The 19,125-nt window shown below is 36.6% G+C and overlaps 2 protein-coding genes across 5 annotated transcripts in view; both read right to left on the reverse strand.

Annotated features, from left to right (window-relative positions):
* Nucleotides 1–192: 192 nt before the first annotated feature.
* On the reverse strand, nt 193–6,837 carry plagx (pleiomorphic adenoma gene X). 3 transcript variants are annotated; one of them, XM_058763267.1, is made up of 4 exons: nt 6,598–6,837; nt 5,624–5,700; nt 3,500–3,567; nt 193–3,300 (listed from the first exon to the last, which is right to left on the reverse strand). In XM_058763267.1, the coding sequence occupies exon 4, from the start codon at nt 3,252–3,254 to the stop codon at nt 2,124–2,126; it is 1,131 nt and encodes a 376-aa protein (XP_058619250.1). In that variant the 5' UTR covers nt 3,255–3,300; nt 3,500–3,567; nt 5,624–5,700; nt 6,598–6,837; the 3' UTR covers nt 193–2,123. The 3 variants fall into 3 exon arrangements, with proteins under 3 accessions (XP_058619250.1, XP_058619251.1, XP_058619249.1); XM_058763268.1 differs by lacking the exon at nt 5,624–5,700 and having other exon boundaries at nt 3,500–3,564; XM_058763266.1 differs by lacking the exon at nt 5,624–5,700.
* A 1,853-nt stretch (nt 6,838–8,690) lies between these two features.
* Nucleotides 8,691–19,125, reverse strand: part of pan2 (poly(A) specific ribonuclease subunit PAN2) — a 29,927-nt gene continuing 19,492 nt past the window's right edge. Inside the window, exons 6-26 of one of the 2 annotated variants that reach the window (XM_058763265.1) lie at nt 18,426–18,696; nt 17,083–17,428; nt 15,802–15,898; nt 15,445–15,564; nt 15,098–15,217; nt 14,687–14,815; nt 14,359–14,558; nt 14,126–14,277; nt 13,922–14,028; nt 13,427–13,525; nt 13,115–13,197; nt 12,901–13,042; nt 12,597–12,734; nt 12,447–12,506; nt 12,215–12,305; nt 11,596–11,753; nt 11,350–11,493; nt 10,920–11,099; nt 10,750–10,843; nt 10,099–10,290; nt 8,691–9,261 (exon numbers count right to left, since the gene is read on the reverse strand). In XM_058763265.1, the coding sequence (XP_058619248.1) occupies nt 9,227–9,261; nt 10,099–10,290; nt 10,750–10,843; nt 10,920–11,099; nt 11,350–11,493; nt 11,596–11,753; nt 12,215–12,305; nt 12,447–12,506; nt 12,597–12,734; nt 12,901–13,042; nt 13,115–13,197; nt 13,427–13,525; nt 13,922–14,028; nt 14,126–14,277; nt 14,359–14,558; nt 14,687–14,815; nt 15,098–15,217; nt 15,445–15,564; nt 15,802–15,898; nt 17,083–17,428; nt 18,426–18,696 (2,958 nt within the window). In that variant the 3' untranslated portion in view covers nt 8,691–9,226. Of the gene's footprint in view, nt 9,262–10,086; nt 10,291–10,749; nt 10,844–10,919; nt 11,100–11,349; nt 11,494–11,595; nt 11,754–12,214; nt 12,306–12,446; nt 12,507–12,596; nt 12,735–12,900; nt 13,043–13,114; nt 13,198–13,426; nt 13,526–13,921; nt 14,029–14,125; nt 14,278–14,358; nt 14,559–14,686; nt 14,816–15,097; nt 15,218–15,444; nt 15,565–15,801; nt 15,899–17,082; nt 17,429–18,425; nt 18,697–19,125 lie in introns of both variants that reach the window. The other variant, XM_058763264.1, reaches the window with a different exon arrangement.

A 19,125-nucleotide genomic window follows, 5' to 3' on the forward strand; every position in this document is an offset into this window, starting at 1 on the left:
CATCTTTGTAATTATATAACTTTTATATAGTTCATTAAAGACTTAAATTGTTAATGATTTTTAGTTGCCCGTTGCATTAATATGAATGAATAACTTGACATAAATACTGATGTTTTAGTGGCCTTGGTAAAAACATAAACTATTATTATTTACTGACAGTAAACCATGAATGAAACACACCAGAAACTCAAATTCTACAAGATGCTTTATTTCTTAATTCATCCTTAACATTGTTTCTTTCCGCACACACCTTAATATCTCACTCGCCCACTTTTGCTTTCAGAATGTTTATGAAAACAAACAGTCCTTGGAACCCAAAAATGCCAATGCTTGGAATTTTAAAGATGTAAAACACCTGTTTACTCCAGCTAAACAGCCATTGAAACTTTACATTTCTCACTAAAGGTACAGTACAGCTGTGCACAGTGTGCATCTCACTGAGGTAGATCAGTCGGAGTCTAAATATCACAGTTGAGTTAAGGTCAATTTCATTTCAGTTCAGCCAAAGAAGGAAACGCCCATGATGGTTTCTAAATAAAATAAAAACTCATGAAATGATTTCTCACCTTCAGCTGGCCTAAACAAAATGGAGTTGACAACACATGCCATCACAGTTACCTTATAGGCCACTGGTGCGTGTAACACTGAGTCAAAAGAACAGACAGGAAAGCAGTGCTAAAATACCATTCAAATTTACATGACAAAACATTTTCTTTTCTGACAGTGCTCCTGGTTTAGCTTGGAGAGATACATGAAGTGCTTTTCAGCAATAACTGGGTATGTGCTAAGATTAATTTTGTCTGAAACTTCTGAATCCAGGCAAAACACTGAGGGAAACTTTGTAGTGTGAGAACTATGTATTGTGTAAAATCAGTATAAGCATTTTTTACATGAATATTCAGGGCGCAAATTTGATCTATTCTTGTTTATTACTAAACAAAAAATTAAAGTTATATTTTACTTAGTTCCCATATTAGGAATTTGTCAGAATGGGCTACTTAATTTTAAACAAATGTTCACTTTTCATTGATTTTCAATTCCAGAAGAATCAATGCTTTATTCTGCATTTCATTCACAAAATACTCTGGAATGAACAGAGAGAGATGGGGATTTACAGGAGAAGAGTCTCCACAATAACTGTGATTCCTTTCATTAGCATTAAGGATGTGAACACAACAGCGCCTAAAAACTTTTACCTAAAGGCTAAAATCAACAATTAATTAAATGCTAATTAATCACCTTACTCTAAAAATTTCATAACTAAACCACTGAGCATTCAAAAAGAAAAAGAAAATCAAATGATATAACGTTCTTCACGCAATTTGCGTGAGGATTTGCTTCATTTCTTGTCAAATGGTTGAATCCTTTTCGTGACAAGAGTTCAGCTTAGAGAGGTAGGTTTTTTTGTGTTGTGTGACCGTGAGCTGAGAGGTACATCTAAGAACACAGTTCAACTTGACTTTTATGGTGCGGTCACATTAGCAAATTTCATGGACAAAAAAAGGTCAATAGTGTAGATGTATGAAGCACAGCGCACACAGAAGTCACTTTCAAACTAAGCAAATTTTTGGTGGTCAATGCGGCAAATATACATGACCATATGACTTGGTTGTGAAAATTGTGCAGGGAAATCTTTCACTCGCATGCAAAAGTACCCACGTGGATTCCTATTGAAATAACTGGATTTTGCAGATGAAAATTCGCAGAACAATAAATGTGACCACACCTTTAGTCGTAGAAGTGCCGTTGATAAAAAGTGCTTCATTATACAACGGAGAACACTGTAATAGCATTATTTTCCTTCTTGACAAAAATATTGAGGTATTTCTTTAGCTAACTTTTCACTTTCAGTTTTTTTTAATGAATTTTATAAGTTCATTTATCACTACAAAACAGTTACTCTGAAGACCCTCTAGGAAAAACCACAAAGTTAAAACTATTCAAAACTAAAAGCAAAACTCCATCTATCCTAGTGATCCTTTTATCTAATTCTACAGGATCCATTTGAAGACCTCGCACCCAACAAACTTCACCATCTCCAGTTCATTACCTATAAGCTACTTGGCAAAGACGCAACAGAGCTGTCGCGTTTGACTGGCAGGTCATAGTGGACACGGGCAACATCATTGCTGGAAGGCCTGATGAAATCGAGGTAGAGTTGGAGAGAAACCAGAGAGCTGGTTTAAGTGCCCTGAAGCCTGAGGCTCATGCAGTGACTGTGGCTGAAATGAGGTAAGTGGCCCAGAGAGCTGAGAGGTAGGGCTTGGGGACACAGCGTTGGTCGAGTATCCCAAGGGAGTGCTGTAGGGAGGCAGGCCAAACGGCAGGAAGCCCAACAGGTGCGAGAGGTCCATGTTGGCGGAGGTGGTAGGCGGCTCAGCTGAGGTGAACGCCGAGTTCCTGAGAGTGAAATGGGCACTCTGACCTCCCAGACTGTCAGGGAGAAGGTCGCCAGGCCGGGAGACGGCAGTCGCTACAGCGGCCTGCGGTGGCATTGGCCCGCACTGGAGCTCGGTCAGGAAGTTCTCCATCTCCACTTTCAGATATGAGGTAGTGGAACTCGGCTGATATCTGGAAGCCTGCTGGTACTGCTGCGGAGGAGGCTTGTTTGGCTCAAGGTAGCAGCCCACACCCATTGGGCTCGAAAGGGGGCCAGACACCATCGTGTGATGGTGATGACTGACCCCTGAGGTAGATGTGCTCGGAAGGCCTTGAGGGTTGAACATGGCCATTGAAAACGCCTCTGTGGCATCTTTTGGAGATCCAACAGAGCACAGGGTTGGACTGTGCTCCTCTTTAATGGGCATCGGAGGAAGGGTCTCCAAATCTTGCGCATGGCTTTTCTTCAGGTGTCGGGTGAGGTGGTCGCGACGGCCAAAGCGTTGGGCGCAACGCGGGCACAGGAAGTCCCGTCTGCCAGTGTGCACCACCGCGTGGCGCCTCACATCCTTGCGAGTGAAGAAGCGGCGGCCGCACCGTTCACACTGATGCTTCCTTTCTCGTACCACAGTCCCCGGAGGTGGCCGGCCAGTGTGCGTACTCAGGTGCTCGAGTAGCGCCGGCATGCTCTCGAACGCCTGACGACAGACCTTACAGGTGAGGTCACCGCTGGCGGAGGTGGCATGTGTGGCCACGTGGCGTCTAAGACCCAGGCGAGTGTTGTAATGCTTTCCGCATTCCTCGCACCGCAGTTCCTGCTTGTTGGGGTCATGGTTTTGCAGGTGGCTGTTTAGCTGGTCTTTGCCATGAAACATTTTCTCACATATATGGGTAGTTCTCAGGGAGTATGTCAGTGTACATCTGTGAAAAGCCAACGATCAGTGATTATAATTCAAGGTTAAAAAATAGAGTACAATTATAATAACATTGTTTTAGAGCAGGGGTGCCCAATCCTGTTTCTGGAGATCTACCTACCTGTAAAGTTTTTGTTTTAAATTTAATCGGGTAGATCTCCAGGAACAGGATTGGAAATCCCTGTTTTAGAGACTAAAGCAGGTACCTGAGAAGAAGCTCCAACAGGTGATTTTTCTAGGGAATAAAGATTGTTTTTTTTGCATGTTCAGTCTTCTGCACATAAACAAAAGATGCAGCAGGTGAGGATTTGGTAACATTATCTTATACATGCACTTATCACAGTAATAACAGTAAAAATGCACAGTTACAAGCAACTAACCATTATTGAAACTCTAAGCCTAACTATATATTAGGTACATGTAAATTAATATTCCTCGGTACTTGTTTGTATAATTACATTGCAATGACACCTTAATAAAAACAAAGTGGAAATAAATAAGTAAATAGATAAAGTATAACCAATGATTTGTCCCCTTAAAGTTCTTTTATGCAAATGTTTATATAAAACAGTAATAAATCCAAAGTGGATTTAGTACATTAATGTTAACCAAAAAAAAAAGTTTGATTTCTACGGAGCCCTTTACAGAACATTGTGGTGGGAAAAATTTGGGGTGCGAGAAAAACATTTTTTTCAAATGTTTTGCATTCTCTCGCAAAACTTTTGCGTTCCCTCGAGAAACTTTGCGTTCCCTCACAAAACTTTTGCGTTCTCTTGCAAAACCATTTGAGTTCGGACAAACGCTTCCTGTTTACTTTGCAGCTTGCAGTGGTTACAGATCCTATGTTCACAATGGAGCGGTTCATAGAGTTTTATTTTGAACTTGGACTCAAAGTAATACAGTCAGTGCTTATTTCGAAGCACGGTTTTGGGACATAATAAAACAATGTTTTAAAACAGTGACATTGGAGGACTAAATTCAATAATAAATCCTGATAAACATTATTAGGCTAACATTAATAACCTTTTTAATAATATTACTATTAATAAAGCAGAATATGAACGCAACGCCCTGCACGTTAAGCCTTTTCTTCCCCATAGAAAACGCTTAAGATAGGCTATAATGAAAGGCTCATGCAGCTGATATGTTCACAATGGAGCGGTTCATAAAGTTTTTATTTTGAACTTTTTTTTCCCACCACAATGTCCTGTAAAGGGCTCCGTAGATTTCTATCATTCTTCAATTATCTTCTTTTGTGTTCCATGGAAAGAGGATTAAATGATGACAATTTTCATTTTTGGGTGAACAATCCCTTTAACATGCTTGTAAACAAAGAACAACAATTATAATTTAAAACTTTTTTTTGCTGCTACATTATCCAAACAAAAATATTTTAGGCATATACAATGTAATATGTGACCCTGGACCACAAAACCAACTTAAGTCGCTGGGGTATATTTGTAGCAATAGCCAAAAATACATTGTATGGGTCAAAATTATCGATTTTTCTTTTATGCCAAAAATCATTAGGATATGTTCCATGAAGATATTTTGTAAATTTCTTACCATAAATGTATCAAAACTTCATTTTTGATTAGTAATATGCATTGCTAAGAACTTCATTGGACAATTTTAAAGGCGTTTTTCTCAATATTTAGATTTTTTTGCATCCTCAGATTCCAGATTTTCAAATAGTTGTATCTCTGCCAAATATTGTCCGATCCTAACAAACCATACATCAATGGAAAGCTTATTTATGGAAAGATTATGTATAAATCTCAATTTCAAAAAATTGACACTTAAGACTGGTTGTGTCGTCCAGGGTCACATATATGCAATATTTATATTTATATACATCTTGTTTTAAAATTCCTGGAGGACACAAATCCATCAATTTCTACAGCCTTCTTTCAACATATTTAAATAACACGGAATATTTCTGAAAAATAAAAAGATCCCTAGAGAATTTTGACTTGTAAAGAGATAAATAAAAAAAAGGAATAAACAGAAAAAATAATCAATTCTTAATTTAGTTTAGTTAAACAGATAACACTTAAAATATTTTAAAAGGATTTGGAATTAACTCAGTCAGAAATGTATTTTATATATGAACAATGGAAAAACAGTTTTTAGTCATTTTTATTTATAAAACTTTAGATTGTAAAAAAAATAAACAAACAAAACTTGGAGTGCTTGATGGCAAAGCAGTGCAGTCTTTGAACCAACCTGTCTCTCTGAATGGTAACAGATTTCAACACCAGAAACTTAAAAACACCCTGAGGGGATGTCAATGATGATTGGTTAGTGACATTTATAAAGGGTTTGTTTACCTGTTTCAAGTCTCACAAAAGCACATTCATTATCTTGACAGACCTCCGGAAAACGCATGTCCACTATTACTCCCTCCCTTTTAGAGAATGGATGGACATCATTCATGCAACCATTTGAAGTATTTTAATATAAACATAAATACAAACTATTTTACTTCATTATTATAATACTCTTTTTTTTGAAGATTATGAATTTGGCTCTGCTTTAAAAGTTCAATTGGGACAAAACATGCTTCTATCCATTATCTTTCAAACATAAAACTTGTTCATGTAGAAATACAGAATAATTACCAAAAACAATAATGGAAACAAACATTTGCTTATTTTCAGCTTTGAATATTTAAAATTCCAAATGTCTACAAATTACATAGTAACAGCATTTTCTCCATCTCGACTAGCAGTTCGCTGTATATGATACATGAAATTATGAAATTACTTGTACACATAAAAATGTCATGTTCTTGTAAAAGCTGATTTTATAAAATAAAAACTTATTTCAAAAAAAAAAAAAAGTGTGTCTGGTACTATATATTTTATTTCCTCAAAAAAACACCTTGTTGATTTCATCTTTTAGTCTGTTTACTTCTGGCACGTTCCGGGGTCAGAAACCTGTGGCACGTTTCGCTCAGCAAAATCTCTAAGAACCGCAAACATTGTGATTAAATGGCCGTAATAAAGAGCGAATCGACACAAATCAAACTATCCTTTCGTGCTTTCCCCATGTTCAAAATATAAACAAATAAGGTACATTGAAAGCACTAACAGTCTTACGCGGAGCTAATGTGTTTGCTCAAGCACGCAACATTTAAAGCTCTTATATGTGGGTTAATGGCTCACATTCATCTTTTCAAAAGTCTAAAAATACTACCCACGAAACTCCACGAGGGTTTCAAGCATTTGAACATCAATGCAAACAGTCCACGCGGTCCTAAATTCACACTCTAACATTTGCATAAAAACAGTCTTGTGCTCACCAGAAACTTTTGATCCCCGCTAAAGTCGCAGTTCACATGCATTCCTCCATTCTACATCTCGCAAGGGTGCAAATAAAAAATTCGTTTCCCAGCCATATGTCGACGAATTCTCAAAAACTATTCGCAGTGGATAATTTATTTTTTGTTCAATAATGTGTGTATTTTTCGGGCCTGCTGTTTCTTTCCCTCTAAACACAGCAGCGCTGGAGCTGATGGGCGCGTGCATTGTGGGAACGTGACGTCAGACCTCTTTGGCTAACTTTCAGGGTGGGATTTCACTCTTATTTTTCACCATTTAAACTATTACAAACACTCGCATTGCATCACAGTGAGTTCTATAAATAGACTAAAAACGAATATAAATTACGCGGTGTGGCCATTTTCAAAAATGATTAATTATTTCAAAAATAAAAAGTTTCTGAGAATGAGCTTATATCTTTTTAAAATTGTTCATGGATAACACCGTATTTGACAAGGTACAATTAATATATCACCACTCATTTTGTTTACAACGTCCGGTTTGTTGCACTCGAGTAATAAGTTGCCAATGAAACCTTTACGTGCGGCATCGAACTTGACAAAGTAGCAGAAGTTTTCTTCCCTTCTGAGTTCATTATGCATTATTCCGAGGTAACGTTTAGCACTATTTCGTTTTTGCTTTGAGTAGGCTATATGAAATGAGTAATGCTTTTCTAACATTGTTTCCATTTCACAATGGAGCGTTTTAGTTTCCAGCATGTAATTGTACGTTCGAAATAACATCCGGTGAAGTCTAGTTAGAAACTGATGTAACTTACCAAAGCGCGTTCAGAACAAGTAACATTATTTGTCTATGAAAGTTCTTGAAATCGTTATATTATTGCAGTCGGTAACTGCTCATTGAAGAAGCTCAGTAAGTGTAAATAATGTATTTACAATCATTATGACAGAACCTAAAATAATGCATCAAAAATATCCAAGGATTGTATTTTATAATATTGCACATGTAGCCTACATATTTTAACATATTATATATATTTATATTTAGAAGTTGGATAATGAAAATGAACTCATTTAAAATGGTTTCTACAAAATAATGTTATTTTGTTATTAAATGTAATTATGAATTAAATTCAGAATGTTTATATAAGGTAAATTTAGCATTTATTTTAATTTAACCAAATAAAACAGAGCTGTCACTTTTTCAGTGGAAAAGAATGCTATTAAAAATAATATATATTTTTATTATTGCATTAAATGAAGAATTTTAAAGCAAGGTTACAGTAAATGCATATTGTTGTCTTGTATAATAATATACACATTCCTCAAATCTAGTTTTCACCGTTATAAAACTAACAACAACAAACTCAGTACCTTGGAGTAGAAATAACTGTGTTAATATTTTCTTGCTCAGCAAATAGTAGTTCTTATTCCAGAAATACACATAAGCCAAAGAATAAAAAGTTTCAATAAAATATGATTATAAGAAGATGGTCTGGCAAATAACTCTGAACAACGTGTTAAACTTTAAATTGTAATTGAAGATCATAAGCAGTATTATCATGTATATCATAAAGAGTTTACCAATAATAAATTATTACTAAAACAACAAAAGTTTTTCAACTGCTGATTTTTTTAAAAATATTGAAATTCAGATCATTTCATTTATAAATAGTCAGACCAGTTTGACTCTTTCATTGGAGAAGAGCCAAATTAAGAGAATTATTCACTCCCAAATCAAATATCAATATCATTTGTGAGCAAATATGCTGTACACAAGAATGATATTCAGCTAATGAAGTATTTTAAGGCAGAGTATAACCAGCAAATGTATATGAATTATATATATGGCTTTTTATTCATTTTTGTGATTTATTTAATGAAATGCATGCTTGCTGTTTTTGTGTTCTCTTAGAATAGCATTTTATAGTTTAAATGTTTCAGTGGCATATCTGAGACTTTGAGTACATACCTTACATAAAGAGAGTGAACTTTCTTTTTACTTTGAGACAACACTAGCCCTCAGTATTTTTAAACAATAGTTTCCCCTAATGCTATTGAAGTTGCTGAAATAATCCACCCAGTTGAAATGAGCTTTAAAATAGACTCAAAGATTTATCCAAAGGTCTTTATTCAGCTGCCACATTATGAAAGTGTACATCATAGTTACAATATAGAAAATAACACCGTAAATCCATTGACCGCTTAATTCATATTCTTTGTGCAGTAATTCATATTCTGTATAAGTGCAGTTTTTGACACAATATAAATACCTTGGTGAAAAAGCCACCGTGGAGTCAAACACGAGCAAACAAACACTTAGTTAATGAGTTTTGAATCGGGTCTCAGTCCTGAAAACATTTTTTTTTTTTCCTGTTCCTTATGCATATTCTTCTTAATACCACTTACAGGCTACACAAAGCAGTGGAGAAAACCCTGACATGATGAAATGTTTTAACATTTCCTTTGATTCCAACAGTTTTTTCATAACAAAACAGACATTTCTAACACAGTATAACAAGCCTTATTTCAGATTTGCCATCTATTGGTAATGAGCTCAAGAGCTGTTAGAGGAGAACTGAAAGGCTGTACAAGGAATGACTGCTGAGCTGGCATCCGTTTGGCAGGAATATAACCAACACGGGTCTAATCATAACCCCATCACAGAGGGAAACACCGCTGTACCTGCAAAAGGAAAAAAGAGCATCGGAAGTTCATCAAACAACATTTGTTAAAATTGTACAGAAAAAAAAAAAAAAAAACACGAATATGATGAAATAATTTTTTTTTACATTATATGCACAAGCTTTGTTATACAGTTAAATTGAAATATTTCAGTTTTTGCAATTATAAAGATAGACACAACTGCTACTCAGGATGATTAACTGGCTAGTATTCGGTCAATATTTGGCCTTCTTGGGCAAATGGAAATGTGCTCAAAATTTACTTATTTTAAAGGAACGGTTTACCCAAAAATGAAAGTTTGTTCATTATTTAATCACCCTGAGGCCATCCGAGATGAGTTTGATGGACTAGAGTCGTATTTATCACTTGTGGATTATGGTGATTTTTTTTTTCTTCAGCTGTTTGAACTCTCATTCTGACGGTACCCATTCACTGCAGAGGATCCAGCAAGAGACGTGATGCTAAACTTTATGCAAATCTTTTCTGATGAAGAAACAAACTCATCTACATCTTGGATGGCCTAAGGGTAAGTACACTTTCAACAAATCTTCATTTTTGTGTGAACTACTCCTTTAACAGTAGGGTTACCTCTTCGTTGTGTTAGTTACAAAATCTACTGACAGCCTTGTTTATGGATAATATTATATAAAATTACTATGCATTTCATTTTTTATATATATATATATATATATACATATACACACACACAACTGAAAAGCCTCTAAAAATACTGTATTATTACTTATTTAATACCTGTTATATACAGACATACACACTAATATATATTACATAAAATAATCTCACTGCCTTGTCAGTGATTCGTACTTTTTGGGCTACCTTGACCATCTGCAGAGTCAATGTCCGGAACTTTCCAATCTAGCTTGCGTCCTTTCTCATAGAGAGTCTTGAGAACCTTCCGGAACTCTTCATGTCCTCCATTATGACTCAGCTCCAAGTACTTCCTGTACAACTGTAGGGCAGTCCGTGCATCTTCGATACTATCATGAGTTTCGCTCTGAATGTTCAGATCTAAACAAATGTTCAAATAGCCATAAAACACTGATACATAGAAAATGACATATGAGGTCAAGAGATAAAGGAAAGTTTATGGGTTATTCAGTGTCAACTCAACCAGAGGTCCCCCGCTCAAATGTTTGATTTTGCTAATATTTTTCTGAAGAAGGACAGACATGTATAGTGATGAAAGCCAAAACAATAAATGTCATTGATAAATATTTACTGAGCAATCCACTATTTTGTAGAGGGGGGGGGGGTCAAAAAGGCAATTTTCACCTGAGATTCGGAGCCAAATAACATGGGGGTAAAAATGACTTCAAAAAGATGGCAGCATCATAATGTTATTTTTACACAGAGACTGGAAGGTCTGTTAGTAAAATCTGTTGACTTTAGCAATCCTTGTTGCATTATGTGCCAATGGTGACCATTTGGTTGATTTGACACGGAATGACCCTTATGCAAGAAACCTACCGAGAAAGCACCACGCGAGAAAACGTAGAGAGATCATTCGCTTCCTAGGCATGTGGAAGAGGTAGACGGTGTCAATCACTTGTTCTTTTGGAACCTAAAAACGTGAGGGGTTACAATTTAAACACTTCCACATACTAAATAAAACATTAACTCACAAAAACTCAACTCACCATCAAGTTTATGACCCGGAAATCTTTCTGTAACCCGTGGCCAACAAAGCGAACGCCAGTGTCGATAAGAAAACGCAATTTCAGATATGTAGATTTCAGAGTAGTCAAGTGTTTAGAGGAAATCTTTGCATCCAGGTCTCCAGGTTTGATACCAGAGTACTGGGTCAGGTAGTCCACCACCTGTACATCCAAAGAGGTTAAACTAGTAAGCAGAAATGTTTTTCCCAACATTTTCGACAAAAACACAGAGAGTATAGAAGTCACTAGTACAGTAATCGTTATTCCCCGTGACTCACCTTACATTTAAATGATTCAAAAATATTCAGTGTCACAAGTGACACTAACAGATTACACATCTCACTTGATAAGGCATAAAACTGTGGTTCTCACTTTATGAGTTACATTTAGAATGATTCTACAGAGTTATGACCTGTTCCTGTGTTGATATGTAGTCATCAATGAACGGCACTCCCTCATTGGGTCCCTGGCCTCTCACGCATGTGATACGAGCAACAGACATCTGGCTGGGCTTAATGGTGGACTTGGTCCCGTCACTGCGCAGTTCTGCCTCTTCCTGTTCAAGCAGCAACACACAAAAGCATTACATTTTTGGGGTAGGAGAAAATGTGTCAAAAAATGTCAGTAATTGTAGAACATTAAAGTGTTTCCCACTGACCTGGTTGAGCGTGACAAATTCTGCATCCAATCCAACAAGGTCTGCAGCCTGCGGCATCTCGCTCACCATTAGAGGTATGAAGGTGGCGTGACTCTTCCTCTGTTTCCGTGCCAACGAGGCCTCCGTCAGCAGAACGCTGGCATCAATAGGGTTCTTAACTAGGAGGAAATGGAGAAGATGCAGGAATAATTCAAACAGATGCTCTTTGATCAAAAATACAGTAAAACAGTAATGTTGTGAAATACTATTACAATTTTACAAGAAATCATTCTAATACGCTAATTTGATGCTCAAGAAACATTTCTTATTATTTTCAATGTTGAAAATAGTTGTGCTGCTTAATATTTTTGTGGAAACCATGGTATGCTTTTTCCCAGAATTATTTGATAAATAGAGTTCAAAAGAAATGACTTTATTCTAATTTTTTATCAATTCAATGCATCTCTGTTAAATAAAAGAATTCATTTAATAAAAAAAAAATACTGACCCTAAATCCTTGAACAGTAGTGTATGCATATTATAAATGTAATTTTAGAACTTCATGACATTTTTGTGATAGCACTGATACATTTTAGTGAGAAGACCAAAAGTACATTCTGTGAGATGAATGATCACATACTTCGCAAATCATACTTGGGATGGTAGTTCCTCTTGACGTAGTAAAGTACAGCAGGAACCTTCCAGTTCACATCAAACTGAGCTGATTCTGCCTAATGGAGACATATCGCAACACAATTCAGGGTCACATATGATGCATTTCCAGTGGCAATACAGAACTCACTGTGCGAGTACACATGGGGTCTTTTCATAATAGGATATGTTGGAATTTGCCTGATGTTTGGTATTTTTACCTTGTCAATAGGCTCAATCAGAAAATCGTTGAACAGATACCACTGCTGGTGTGTTACTCCCTGAAAAGCAAGACAGAAAACACAGTTTGTCTCTTATGTCCAACATATTATGTCAAAAATCTAGCAAGTACTTTAAAGATTCGCTCACACCTCTTTCCTTTGATGGTAGGTCTCGCCCACTTTGATATGTGCTACCAGGTTTCCTCCGGTTCGGGCATCCTGGATATGAGATACGGTGACGACCAGGTCATAGACAGATGCTCCTTCTGCCTCTTCACTTTCAGTCAGCTATGAGAAGTAACAAGACAATTTATTCAAGCAGGGTCAGTTTAAAAAAAAATAATAATAAATTTTTTTTTTTTAAAAGTCAAAAGAGTCATCTTTCCTAGGTATGACAAATCTTGATCTGCTTAATGAAGTTCACCCTTTGAAACAGTGAAAAGGTGTTCCTCACCTCCTCTCCCTCAGACAGGCTGCTGACCTCCAGGCCCTGAGTCTTACTGATGCACATCTTCAGACTGAGAGGGATCCACACATGCCTCATGTCCTCCGCTTGAGTGTCAAAGGTCAAGCCCTCCACGCTGCACAGCTCTTCCCTTAAATATATATTTTATTATATTATATGAAAAACATATAAACAGATGCGTTTCTACAATCAGCACACTTACTCTAAACACCATTCTGTCGGTAAAGGCTCTTTGGGTTTGGGAGGTTCAGCTGCTTCTTTCTTTAAAGCTTTGTTGTACGCATACTGTGAACAAAAAAAACAAATGAATGGAAAATTAAAACAAACCAGTAACAGAGATCAGCTGAATGAACAGGCTGTTGCATTGCTAATACACCACTGACATATCTCACTGTCATATGACAAAATTATCATTTAACAAAGACATATTTAAGTAATGACTCCGACGGATTTATGGCTGAATTCTGTAAATGCATGACTATATCCTGGCAACAGGAGGGGATATGGTTCTAACCTCAGTCTGTGCTTTCCAGAACTCTGCCTCCTTAGTGCTGTTCACCTCACAGTTGATCACCAGAACATCAGGCAGACAGCGAATGTTCCTGGTCTGCACCTTAAAATACATTCATATTCAGTATTTTGTGCTTTTACACTTTTGATTGGTAAAATTTTTGAAACGAGTTTTTGAAGTATGTCTCTTCTGCTCAACAAGGCTGCATTTATTTGATCAAAAATACAGTGAAACCAGTAAAATTGTGAAATATTTAAAATAACCGTTTTTTATTTTAATATACTGTATGTTAAAAGTCAGTGTCATATGATCCTTCAGAAATCTTTGCAATATGCTGTTTTGGAGTTAAATATTTATTGTTATCATTAATGTTAAAAATTCATTGTAAACAGCCTTTATTTGAAATAGCCTTCAATTTAATGCATCCTTGCTGAAAAAAGTAATAATTTCTTTTTAACGTTTTGAATGTGTGTATTTTACAGGCATGTAAAAACCTACTGTTGGCTGGTATTTCTCACAGTTGTCACACCAGGCCTGTGTGCTTTGCTCCAGACATATACTCTTCTTCAGGATTTCTGCAAAGTCATATTCCTCTATCGTCTTATCTGTCAAAACCAAAAACCAAAGAGATCATTTAATGAATTAATTCAGTTTATAAAAGAAGGAAGATGTATGCACGTGTGAATATTTGGTGGTTCTGACCTAGAGAGCTCTGCTCAGGGTAGTGCATGGTAAACAGCAGAGTCAAGGACGAGCGAACTGTCTCCTTTCCACAGCGACACAAACTGCTGTTCTCCACTTCACAGCCAAACAACCGGCCAATCACAGACTCCCCCGAGGAACCCATCGTGCTGCTGTGGAGACAAAACCCAAATTGTACTCAACTCCGTTCTTGTGTAAATTATTGCACTGAATTCAAGAATAATGCTCCACACCTGCTGCTGGCTCCTCTGTATGCCTGCGGCCCTTCCTGCTCCAGTGTTTCCTGATGCAGCTGTGCAAGAATGAAACGGTTCCAGCTTTGGATGAGACGGCCTAGACGGGCTTTCCCTGTCTGCTCATCAGAGTCAGCCAGGATCAAACCTAACGCCGATGCCTCCGGGATTGTCCGGAAAGCCCGGAGAAAATTACTGGCCTGTCAAGAAAACAAACAAGTGCATTGTGTATGTGCATATGCTATGCATGGCTGACAGCTCTGAAGGCATTGATACAGCTGGGGATGAATTCTGATTGGATTGGATTGAACTGAAAGTGTTAGTGTACCTGGCAGGGGTCTCCTCTGCTCAAGTCCAGCATGTGAAAAAGGAATCCCAGCTCACAGGCCAGACAGAACTCCTTCTGACACAAATGATTCTGAACCAGGCACCTGACTGGCTCCAGGAAGTACAGCACCTGCCACAGCATACACCGAATTATTTATTAACAAAATTCCAGAGAACTGGAACATCCAAAGTGAAAGTTCAAATTCCGTAGAGAGCACCAAAAATTCCAAGGAATTTTTAGAGGAATCAGCATGGTGACGTTTGAGATATTTTTCAGATTCCTGAGGCAAATATCAGGCAATTACATTTTAATGTGTATAATTATGAATCAGAATAATTGTGTCACCATTTAATATTATATATAAAATATATTCAGTATAAAACTACAATGCCGTAAAAATGGTATTTTCACCTGGATCATGCAGTTGCAGTAAGCGTTGGGTATGTGAGGCTCCAAACCAGCAAACAAAGTCCGGTTATAGTGCTTAAAATCAAAGTCCTCCAGTCCCAGTTTGGAATATTTAATGGTGACCTGACATAAACACGTGCCACATAATCAGAGCGGTCTAAACCCAGTATCTCAGGTGTCTTAAATTGTATACAAACAGTTCAGTTTTTGTTCTAAAAACAATACATTTAACATCATCTCATCTAAAAAGAACCTGCGTGCCAACATTTGTAATGGACAAAATAGCTTGACTAGTACATAATTAATCACCAAAGATCAAAGGAATATGCAAAACAATGGCTGATCACTACCTTCCTGTATTTCTTTGGAACCATGTAAAGATGCGGCTCCTCATCTCGACCAATAGGAGATTCCGGGACCTGATTATAGCTGTCATATTCAAGTTCTGTGTCTTTAATCTTATAAGGAACCTGGCAAAAACAGAAATAAAAAGCATAAAGAAATTACTGGTCGGACAGCATTACTGCACTGAAATGACTGACACATTGTCAAATAACATACCAGAGACACTAGACCAGCTACATTACTGTAAGATAGTACTTCCCTCTAACAGCATATGGAAAGTCTTTGTCTTGATAGTTGTTTACCATTTTTACACATTTAGCGATGCTGAAACAATTGAAATCTTTCATATCTGTTGAGTTTACCTGGTTTCTGGGACGGGTTCTAGGATTGGGGGCGTATCCAATAAAGCCCACAGTTTTCATAGTCCTAAGAATCTCTGGATCTACCGGAGGGGCTCGTCTGACAGTGAAAAGAACACATTTACATTAACTAATCACTTTATAACATTAACTAAATCACCTTATAGCATGTAATTTGTTAAGGGAATTTATATTAAAACTGTGCAAATGAAATTAGCGTGAATAAAAAAGTGAGAGCTGCCAAATATATTTTTGCTAAAATTTAAAAAAATAGATCCAGGTCTATGACATAGGATCATGACCTAGCCTGAGACATACTGCAGGGGGCAGTATTGCACAATAACACTCAAATACAGGGACTGTGCAGAATACTATACTACCTTAATCCTCTATGATTTTCTGCACAATATAAAATGCATATTGCACAAAATATGCATAGAATACCCAGATGACCTACTACATTTGGCAAAATTTGCAGTATACAAAGGAACAAATATTTGAATATTGCATCTCACAATGCAATATGCTCAACTTTCAATTTCCAAAGAAATATCAGCTGCAATTTTTCTCTCTTTTTTTGACTCCTAATGTGATTGGACTGCCAATGTAAAAAAAAAAAAAAAAGGTTTGGACAAAACTGGATTAAAAATTTGACCTAAGTTTACATCTGATATGAACAAAATCTAAATAAATAGTTGTATAGCAAAATAAATGTAATAATACATATAAAATTGATATAAAATAGCACTTCATCTCAATGCATCTTCAAGCTCTACATCTTTTACTTATTTTGAAATATTTACATATACACATATAACTGTTCAAAAGCTGTCATTTTTTTATGTCAAAAAAAAAAAAAAAAAAATCAAAACTTTTATTCAGTAAGGATGCATTAAATTGATCAAAATTGACAGTAAAGAATTTACAATGTTACAACATATTTTTTATTTCCAAAAAATGCTGTTTGTTTTTAAGTCATCAAATCCAAAAAATATGAAGCAGCAAAACGGTTTTCAATGCTGTTGATAATAATAAATAATAATAATATTATTAAATGATTCTTGAGCATATCAATTGTCATATTAAAACAGTAAAGACTGGAATAATGGCTGAAAATTCAGCTTCGCCATCACAGGAATAAACTATATTAAAATAGTTTATTAAAATTGTAATAATATTTCACAATATTACTGTTTTTACTGTATTTTGATCAAATAAATGCAGATTTTGTGAGACTTCTTTCAAAGACATTAAAATATCTTTATATACAAGGTGTAGTTATACCTGGGGCTGGGCATGATGAGAGCGGTGGGCCAATCAGAGAGCAGGGGCTCGGTACTGGTGAGGGGCATGGGCAGAAGAGACAGAGGCATGAGCTCATGGTTCCAGTCCAGCTGGGGCAGGGAGTCCACCAGACAGGGTAGAGCTAACTCTGTCTCCCTGGAGTAACTGTTAAAGGACACCTCTGGGGCGCTGGACCACAGGTGCACACAGCCACCAGAGTCCCCAAAGGAGAGCGCCTGTTTGCTGGAGGACACATCAAAGCTCATCAGCAGCTGCCCCACCGTGTTGACGTGGAAGATATCAGCCAGATTGGCCAGGCCGGTGGGCTCACAGAACTGACACTGACCTACACACACAAAGACAACAGACTCACACACCAGGATCTCAGTGACAAAAAAATAATCATTAGATATATTAGAAATATTAGATTTTTTTTAAACCAGGCTACATTTACTATTTAGCAAAGCTATGTTGTAAATATGTGTATTTAAAAATAGAGAACCAAAAAGTAAATAGGCTAGTACAGGACAGTAACAGTGCTTATTTCAAATCGGATGTCTGATTCAACTTCTAACTCAAGAGCAAGAAATTTTTTCATCTGGTTTTTTGATAAAATGTTCTTATAAAATTTTATTAAAAATGATTGTCTTTTATGTTGTATTCACAATATAATTAATAAATAATTAATTTAAAAATAATGATTTTGTGTTTAACCTGAAATCTTTAAAAAAAAAAAAAAAAACTGCATTTCTAACAACTTTTCCTTCTCTCTCTCTCTTTTTTTTTTTTATAAAATCAAAACCCACCTACATTTTGTTCATTATCTACTTGGAAATACAACACATTACAGTTGTTAAATGCATTAAAAATGCTGAGTACTTTGTAATACATGTCTGGAATGCTGTTTAGCACCTTCAGCATGATTTGTTCATGTGACCCACCGACTGAAAATCTTTGTGGACATCATGACAACCACCAAAGGGGAATTGAAAGTAAGGTGGGACTTTTGAATGCTGAAAAACTGCAACACCACCAGTAAGCTTCAGAAGAAATAACTAGATTAAACGTGAGGCTGGGAACAACAACGGTAATCCAAAGAAGACCACTACTGGATGATTAAAATACTTTGCAAGTTGCAAACAAAAATCCCCCAACATTTCTTCGACACATCAGGGACAGTTAGCAGCTGACTTGGGTGTAGCAACCACACCAATCCCATCCCGTGTATTTTTCATAGTATTTTATTCTGCGAATTACCGTTAAAGTTCTCCTTTTAGTGACAACAGTTAGGTAAATACCACCAGTACTACCACCTTCGTGACATACATGTCCATGCATCATACCTGTTTGTGAAATGATAGCCAGGCGGGAGGTGTATGTGGGGATGAAGCGGAGGAAAAGGGGATCCACGTGAACCTGCAGTGGGGTGATGGCCCTCATCATGCGCAGGTCGTACACCATGAGAAACCGGTCACATGACAGTCCATTCAGGCCACGGCTCGAGAAGCCACACGCTGCCAACAGGTTACCGTGTACGTCGAAATCAGACAGGCTGCCAGAGAACGCGTCAAACTCGTGCTCCATTTTAAATGTGCGGACATCACGCAGAGACACCTATGACAAATAATTGACACGTATTCACAAATGACAATGAAGAGATTAAATTAATGTTGATTACTATATATTTTACTACATGCTGCAGAGATTATATAAGGTTATACATACAGATGAATGCATTTGAAAAATAATTTCATTATGTCATCTTTCATTATCCATAAATCTATGTCAGAAAATAAGGTTAAAATTTATAAGGCAAATGATATATTTTACAGGCTATATGTTTAGATAAACCACATACAGAAATGTAAAAAAAAAAAAGGTTTAAAAAAAACTACATTTAAATAAATGTCAACTATATGCTGGAAAAAGACCAAATACTAAAATCTTTTCCCATGAACCACCATATAAGTTGTTATAGTGAGACAGATGGATCCATGCACATTACGCTCTTCCACTTAATTTTGTGGACAAGCTGAAAATTCC

The sequence above is a fragment of the Onychostoma macrolepis genome, chromosome 23 (genome assembly GCF_012432095.1).
Source record: "Onychostoma macrolepis isolate SWU-2019 chromosome 23, ASM1243209v1, whole genome shotgun sequence".
NCBI classification, from domain to species: Eukaryota; Metazoa; Chordata; class Actinopteri; order Cypriniformes; family Cyprinidae; genus Onychostoma; species Onychostoma macrolepis.